At 51.2% G+C, this 8,864-nt stretch overlaps 1 protein-coding gene across 3 annotated transcripts in view; it reads left to right on the top strand.

The window, feature by feature from the left end:
- Positions 1-8,864, top strand: part of Znf423 (zinc finger protein 423) — a 301,081-nt gene that overhangs the window by 183,027 nt on the left and 109,190 nt on the right. For all 3 annotated transcript variants that reach the window (XM_021220031.1, XM_029532533.1, XM_029532534.1), the window contains one exon: positions 4,004-4,088. In XM_021220031.1, the coding sequence (XP_021075690.1) occupies positions 4,004-4,088 (85 nt within the window). The remainder of the gene's footprint in view (positions 1-4,003; positions 4,089-8,864) is intronic.

Here is an 8,864-nt window from a genome sequence, read left to right as displayed (position 1 = left end):
CCCCCCACCCCCGTTCATAAGTAATAACAACATCAATTCATCTCTAGCTAACATGGGCAGGCCCGAGGCCTCATTGCCTCAGCAGGTCCCGGGGCGACTTCCATTCTAGGTGGAGGAGCCTGGGCACTCCCTTCGCCTGTTTTACAGAAGAGTAGTGGGTTTCCACGTGGGAGATTTAAGCGTGTGCCCAGGGCACATCAGCTTCCTCTTACTTAGGCCAGGACTGTTTAGGGACATCTGGGTCCTGGAGCCCAGAAGACAAGCTCAACAAGTAATTCCCGAAGGAGCCTGCCTGGCAGGGAGTCCCAGGCCCCTTGCTTACAAAGCATGGGGCTCTGGGGCTCGGGCCATGTGGTACGGCCTTGTGGAACTGCAGTGTCTCCCCGGTGTGCAATCTTTAAGGGTAGTGAAGATTCAGCATAAGCTGCCTGCTAGCACTGCATGCTCAGTGTATGTTGAGGGCCAGCGCAGTGATGGACACTCGTAAGTGACCCAGCCAGCTCCTCCATGCCTCCCTCTCTTTTCTTTTTCATTGAGGGAGATTTCTTTCTGTTCCAAGGCTGCTCAGGGCTGTGCTGAGAAGGCAGGCCCTGGGCCTCAGCTCTGGTGTTTCTGCACTGACCCTGGAGAAGCGACAGAGGAAGTGCTTTGAATGTCAAGTTCTACCTTTGTGCTCTATCCCCTAGTGTGGTCTGGGCTCAAGAGGAGGTGAAGACGCTGTTTTGTTAGTGAAGACAGGCAGACCCAGTAGATGTTGGAGCCAAGCTTGGAAATGTTGGTGCTGGTGAGCCTGGTGTGTGTGTGTGTGTGTGTGTGTGCGCGCGCGCGCACGCACGCGCACGTGCGCACGCACATACATTTGCTTGCATGCTAGTCACGCATGTACCCTTATGACTCTAGGTACACTGGACATTCAGTGCATGTGTTTCTGTCACACACTACTTGTGGCTCTGCTTGGGAGTGTGAGATGTAGCATCAGGGCTCCAGTGAGAGCCAAAGGCATACATGTCTCCGCAGATGAGTTCATCATATTGATCTGTGCAACCTTGCGGATCCAGAAGGATCCCTCCTTTAAGTAAACCTGAAACATTGGGCACATGACACACATGCATCATGTATTGCAGAGAGCACTACACAGGGGTCATGGGTATGAGTTGGAGTGAGAGAGGTCATAAGAATGTGCAAATATGTATATGTCTCCTTATATGTGTGGACAGAAGTTCCTCCCAGTCCCTCCTTAGAGAACCTTCTGGGGCCTGTTTGCCCAACAGGAAGGACCCTTATCTACCAGTGCTCTTCCAGCGTGGCCATATGTTTAGGGTGTTTATGGGGAGCCTGTCTTCCTGAACAAGCCTCTGATGATTGGAACCCAGCAAGCGCATTCCCCTCACCTGCCCCTGGGAGGAGGATCAGGTTGTTTTGATTATAGACTATTCTCACAGTGGTCCAGATTAGCCATGGCTGTGACCTCCAGAAGCATCTACCCAGGCAGAAGTGGGGGTCTCCTCCCATAGCTATGGCTTTGGCTTCCTTCAGCCCTTCAAGCCCTGCAGGACCAGGTGGTGCCTGTCTAGCACAGCTCTCCTGACATCTTTCAGCCAGAGCTTCATCTATGTATTCTCTGGCTTATGCATTCTTTCAGGCTCCCGTGGTTCCTGACTTTGCCAGGATGAGCAGGTCATTTAATGCCTGAGAGGAAATGAATGATTATCATAACAGAGAGGCCAAGATGCCCCTTCTTGATGAACATGGAGTTGAGCTAAGACAGGGCCTATGGAGTTGGGTTCTCCAACCCTGTCTTAGTCTGTCCTCTGAGACCTACCCTGCTCTTCCTGGGACCTTTCCAAGCTGAGTATGTGCTTCTAAGACCAGCGTCATGGCTTGTACTAGGAACACAGTGAACTCCAGGTAGTTTTGAAACATTGGGGGGCTGTCAGAAGGATGCTGGAGTCTAAGCAGGGCCACTCATACCGGATCCTGTTCCACCTACCTATCCTTCCATTCACCCATGCAGGTTTTTCTTTCTTCAACAATAATCACAATAAAAGTTAAACAGACTATATGTGTGATGGTATATGTTTGTGTTCCCAATACTTGGGAGCTGAGGTGGAAGAGTCGTGAGTCTGAGGGCAGCCTGGACTATGTAGGGAGACTTCATATGGGGCTTCACAATGGGAGGGGCAGTTAAGCAAATCAGCACAAAAGTTAATTATCAGGTATTCCTCTGGCCAGGCTCTCGAGGTGGTAGGAACCCAGGAGTCAGCTCTAGCTCTTTTAGTTGCTTCTGACCTAACACAGCACTTTGCATATTACTCCTCAATTTTGCTCATGAGTTTTCCAGGTCCATCTTGTGAGTCTGTGCTGACCCATGGTGCGGGCAGCACCTACTCCTGCCCTCTGGGTTCTTAGGGAGTGGTGGGAGCAGATGAGTCACTCAGCCAGGGCCCGACAGTATGGTTTTTGGCATCAGCTGGGGGACCTGACTGGCCCTGGATTCCTCCTGGGGTGGAAACAGAAGGCTTCTCACAAGCTCTGACAGTGAGCTGAGTTCCCTAAGATGGAGAGGGTGCCCCAAGAGGGGAGCCTGCAGATGGAACTTGGGTGGAGCTGGGCATTCAGCTCTCTGGTGACTCATCCTGGCTTTGTAGCTCAGAGAGGTGCCTGGGGCTTTAGCCAGGAGATTAGAAGCCCTACCTTTTCTAAAGGTAAGGGGGACCCCAGTACCCCAGAAACCATGGTGGTCTATTGCAAATCTTGGCTATACAGAGTCCTGTTGCTACTATGCATGTCCTTTTGAAATGCCCCAGAGCCGTGCATGACAACTACATCACATCTGTCCATACGGGGCAGATTTCATAGCTACTTGTGCTAAGCCGTAAGCATGGAAACTTCTTCTGGCTTCCATTTTTTTCCTGCCTTCACTTGCCTCTACAAGCAGCTGGTGGGAATCATTGTGTATTGCAAAGCAGCTGCAGGCACTCGGGGCCATGTGTACTCAGGACAGATGACAAATCCCTGAGCTGTCCTTGAGCACTAAAATTGTTGGGAGCAGCATTCCCTGCTGGGTCGCTGTTTTCTTGGGATGGGTCAGAGGATGAAGAGCTTCCAGCATGAATGGATGGATGCTGTGTGTGTGTGTGTCTGTGTGTGTGTGTGTGTGTGTGTGTGTGTGTGTGTGTGTGTGCTTGGCTCTTTACATAGTGGCTTTGGTGGTAAAAGTGAATGTGTGGACTCCGAGATTTGAGTAGTTGTTTAAATGAGCAGGTGGAGAGTGGTGGATAAATGGGAGTAGGCATTGCTCTGTGTGTGTGTGTGTGTGGTAGATAACTGAGAAAAGCCATATTTTGGTTCCCAGTCTCCAGGTTTCCTGGCTCTATATTTTTGGGTCCTATAGAACTCTTGACAGAACACGGAGACAGCAGGAACACATGCCAGAGGCTGTTTACCTTATGGTGGACAAGAAGCAGGAAGCAGGGGCAGGGGCAGGGGCCAGGATGCTTTATTTCAAGGCTTACCCCATACCCCCTCACACTAGACCCCACTTCTTACTACATAATGCCATCAAATATGGTTCCATCAAGGAATCACTCCATCGACCAGGCCAGCACCCTCAGGACCCAAGCACTTTCCCAAATCTCATCAGTTGGCAGAACATGTATCTCGTGCAAGAGATGGTACGGGGACCACCTTGCCAAAACTGGAATGGCAGGGTTCTTGCAGATGGACATGTGGATTCATGGATTTGCCTTTGTAAGTGAGGCAAACCCCCTTGGCTCCTGAGAATGCTGACCTTGGCACACAGCAGTTATTCCTATTCCTTCAGGGGAGCAGCCTCTTGGGAGGTGTCCTGTGCCCTGGTGAGGTAGAGTCGGAAGGATGTAGAAAGAGAGTAGATTGGGGTGCCTGGGAGAGGCTAAGACACTCTGGGACATCTTGAGCTAGGCTTTTGGGAACCTGGCTTTCTGTCTCTGCTTGCCTCATTCCTTCTGTCCTTCCCCAACAGAAGAAGACGTACCAGTGTATCAAGTGCCAGATGACGTTCGAGAACGAGAGAGAGATTCAGATCCATGTCGCCAACCACATGATCGGTAAGAGAGTGCCCTCCCACACTGGGACGCAACTCCTCCCACACCAGGGCTCTCCTCAGGGCTGGACACTGTTATCGGTTCCTTGCTGTGCCTCCCTTTTAGGATGGTGGTCTGTGACATTTCAGTGGGAGTCAAGATGGCAGGATGGGAGTGCCGGCCTTACCCAAGCCTTCCTGTCAAGGCGCCACTCACACTGCTATCAAACATGTGACAGCTGCTTCCATTCCCCAGCATAAATTTCCCTCTGAGTCTGTGAGGAGTGCTTTCTGGTTACCGAGCACTCAGGGGCAATTAGGCTTCATTCTCGTGTGTCATGACATTGAATAGATTTAACTGCTCACGTTCCTCCCCCCCCCCCCTCTATGAGATGAGCTCCTCGGGCACGCCGTCAAAAGAGAAAGCTCACAAAGTTGGGGCTGCTCTCTTCCTGTCCCGCTTCAAGTGGGTTTGAACACTGGAAAATTCTCTTTTTAAAAGGTGAGTTTTCAAAAGTCCACAGAGCTCACACACCGCCTGGTATTTCCCGACATTCTGTGACTTCCTCCTGACTTTGAGCATGGGGGGGGGGGCTGGCTGGCTGACTCAGAAGTGGGGGTGCTAATGTGCTGATGTGCAAGCAGACAGTGGGGTTGGAGTGCTAGGGAGCAGTTTGTGGTATGATGGGATGGCTATGTTTAACAGCCCCAGCCTCCAAAAGATCCTGGAATACAGGTACCCTAAGTTCCTCTTAGATTTTTGATCACTGCCCAAATCCTGTGGTCTGAGCAGAGAGATACTCTTGTCAGTTGGAGCAGCCTGACCCTGCCCTATCTCCATGTTTCTTCTTTCAGTATCTTTTCATTTGAGTCTTAACAAAATCCTTCATTGCACACGTTCAGAAACCTCACATGCGTGTCTTTGAATCTGAGCATACCTCTATAGCTAGCGCCTGGATCAAGAAAGCCCTGTGCCTCCAGCACCATAAATCAACTAACTCTTGACTCCTTCGGTCCCCTGCTACCAGTAAAAGGCTTCCCCCTTCCAGCTGTCCCAAAGCAAGGATGGGTGTATCTAGTTTGTTTCTTATATGAATGGACCTCATTTCTAGTCATGATGTCTGGAATCTTCCTCTTTTCCCAGTGCTTGCCTTTGCCTGAGGCTCGTTCTTCCCATTCTTTCTCTTCAGGGTGGACTGTTCCATCATGGGCACATGCCTTTGTGTTGTGGCTCATCCTGGGTTCGTGTCACAGAGTGTACTGCTGTGACCAGGGCACTGTACATCTCTATTGGTGGATGTGTGTATGCGACCTTCATGGGGATGTGGGGAATATATAAATACTATATACTGTAGATAATATAACATGTCATACACACATACGGGGGAATGCGGGAACAGACATAGACTTATTAGGTCACAGGCTATGTGATGGTCACCTTCGGGGGACAGTGACATATCAATTCTGAATGGATGGGTGCATGTCGCTCTAGGCGGTAGTGTGAGGCCCTCTGTTATTGTACACCTGTCACGTCATCCACATGCTACATGAAGGAGCTGCTGCAAAGGCCCCCTTTAGTGACAATGGTACATAGTGAGCCCAGGTTCCCTGGTACGAACCCAGTTGTAGTGTACCTTGCTTAGCGGGTTCGGGTGCCGAGTGTCCTTGCTCACCCCTCATCTGATCACCCTCTGTCTACAGTGGTTTGGAGTTTGTCTTCTGAATGCAGAGAGCCTAACCATGTGTTTGGTGGGATCACTGGCAATGAAGGGATAGGAAGGGCAGGCAGGCCTGGGGGGGCTCAGCCTGACAGGGAGATTGGTGGCTTTTTAATGTCTTCTCCCTGAAAGCTCCTGCAAAATACAGGAAGGGAAGCTGCCCTGTCAGTCGCTGGCTGTGAGACCCTTTCTCAAGAGATCTAGAGAGGTGTAGATGAAGATATCTGAAAATGTTTGCTTCTGTAGCAGGTGGTGACATGGCTCCTGTTTGTAATCATGGAGGGCTACAGTGGGCTAATTGGACCGTGGTGATTACAAAGGTTCTCCCCCTCCCCCTTCTCTTCCATCTCTCCTTCCTGTGTATCCTGGAAAGCATGAGTCCTTGGGTGCAAGGCTAGAGGGCCACTCGGTACCAAGTACAAGACCTCAAAAGGAGAGAGTGATGGCTTTGTGTGTGAGCTGAGTTTCTGAGAGTAGCATCTGTCTGGTGGTTGGACAGGGCCCCTTCCCTACGCCTGCTTGCATCACTGTGACCTGGCCTGCTGCCAGGACACGTGGAAGCTATTGGTCTCCAGCAGCTCAGAGTGATGGGTCTTGGGACCAGAGACTTTAATTCCCTAATGCAGGGGACATGACACTGATGCCTGTGAGCCCGGTGGCCCAGGCGGTACCTCTCACCCTCACCTGCCCTTGCTACTCTTCTCTTCCATCGTCACCCTGAACCCATCAGAGAACACATCAGTGTGGCAGGATGATGAGGTTTGTGCCCTCCAGGGGCCATGGAGGCTAAAATGGTCACAGCCTTGCTCTCAAGCCTTACAGCATCGTGGACAAGATGCTACAGGGCACTGCTGGGTAAAAAGGGACTCTCAGATGGATGCTGGCCTCTACTGCTCACTTGGTCCTGTAACATGCTAGGTCCTTTAGGGCAGTGCTTGTCCCTATATTATAAGTAGAAGGGTCTGGTCTTGCAGAGGCTAAATGACCGACTCAAGATCTCACAGTTGATATACCATAGAGTCAGGTCACACAACGGTCAGGCACTCTCCATTGGGCTTATAGCGCCTGCCTGGACTGTGGTGGGAGAGACCATGGGTCCCCGTCTTTAGAGTAGGCAGACAAGTATCCATATTAGCACTGGAGTGATGTTGATGCTCCGGTTCAGGGACTTGGTATTGAAGGATGATGATGAGTTTTCTCTATGGTAGGGCTGTCTCTACAGAGGCAAACTCAGCATAGGGAAAGGAGTCTTTCATGCTGTTGTGTGGCCATGAAGGATCTACCCTCCAAAGAAGGACTATGGGGCTAACAGTGGCAAAGGGGAAGAGGCTCAACCTGATGGTGCGGCACATGCCATGGCCTCAGGGTGGTGAGGGTGCTGGGGAGGCAGTCTGTGGGCACGGCCACCGAAGGCTTCAAATATCAAGTGACAGGGATTAGATCTGACTTGCTCTCTAGACTGGAATCCATCGCTGGGGTCCTCGTAACTGATGTTTTGTTTGGATTTTCATGGGAGCAAACAGTGACTGTTCCCTGTGGGAGAGCCACATGGACAAGTGTTCCCTAGGATCTGCAGCCTCACTAAGCTCAGCTGGATGCCACCTAGGGCTGCATGGCTCCTTCGTGTGCCCAGCCTAGTCCCCATAATGTCTGTGTATATAGGATTGACCTGAAACACAAGGGAACCATTGAAGATTTTTGGAGTAGGGTGTGGCTTGGCCTGACCTGAGAATTTTAGGGGGATTAATCAGGGCCCAGTGTTTAGGGGTGGAGAATGAGATGGGAAGAGCACAAAATCCTGCCTGTTGCCGTCCAGGGGTGTGGAGGCAAGTACGAGTGGGTAGAATGACATTTGGCTTCTGCAGTGTGCATGACGTAGAAGACCTGCGCACAGGAGACCCGGGGTTGACTTGGTTCTGCAGGCCTAGTAAATCTGCTGGGCCCAGAGTCCTCAGAGACACTTGCTAAATGGCCTGAGTCCAGAGTGGCTGCCCTGGAGCTGGCCCGAGTAACAGTTGCCCTCGGCGGCACCAAAGGGTCTTGGAAGTGGAAGTGGTACTTGTTCAGCTTGGCAGCCTTCTCGTAAAGTCGGGGCACTTGGGGGTCTGAGGCAGGTCTCCTCAGGGGCCCGGGCTGCTGGAGGCCTCCCCAGAGGCTGCTAAACTAGCTCTTTGGTAGGGGAGGGGTGGGAGTTCTGAGTGGCTCTGCTGCCTAGAGATAGATGCTGGGGCTTGCGATGACTTAGGACACGTCTCCTCAGAGGTATTTTTCTTTCCTTTTTAAATTTATATCTCTATTTATTTTTATTGTATGAATGTATGTCTGTTTGCGCATGTGCCTGCTTCCTGTGGAGGTCAGAAGATGGCATCTGATCCTTTGGGACAGGAGTTACAGGAAGCTATGAGCCACTGTGTGGGTGCTGGATCCTCTACAAGAGCAGCGGGTGCTCTTAACCACTGAGCCATTTCCCCAGCTCCAGAATTTTTCTAATAACCCTCCCAGTGTTGCTCGGGTAAGGGGACTCTGGAGACAAGGAGTTTTGGAAGCTTTCCAATACATGGTCACCTTTGAAATCTCATGTCCCCACAGGGCTGAGCCCCTTCAATGGACATAAAAATCTTTCAGAAACCCATTGCCCTGGGAGCCTGTCTTCTTCTTGATTGCTAGTAAGCACCTATTTTTTTTGACTCTTTGGGATGAAGCTACTTGATAAAAGATGGATGAGGGCTCTGAGAACTTGCTGTCACCTAAGGAGGTTACTATGCCATTAGACCTCTGGACAGTCTCAGGGCCTCATGGACCTCTGTGGGGAGGAGATCAGGTCGGAGAAGGGCAGTCCTTGAGGAGTTTGCTCAGGACTGCTTGCCCTTGGTGTCCTTGAACAGTGGTTATGGGCTCTCTGGAGGGTAGCCAGGCAGGGCCAGGCTTTTCCCGTGGGCCATTAGTCATGTCCTGCTGGCCTCTGCCCCTGGGTGCCTGTCAGGGGCTGGACAAAAAAAGAACCTCCTGCTTAGGATGTAAGCACATCCCATTATTAGTGTGTGTGTGTGTGTGTGTGTGTGTGTGTGTGTGTGTGTGTGTGT

This window comes from Mus pahari, chromosome 20 (genome assembly GCF_900095145.1).
Source record: "Mus pahari chromosome 20, PAHARI_EIJ_v1.1, whole genome shotgun sequence".
Lineage (NCBI taxonomy): Eukaryota > Metazoa > Chordata > Mammalia > Rodentia > Muridae > Mus > Mus pahari.
This window is presented reverse-complemented; position numbering and strand designations above follow the sequence as displayed.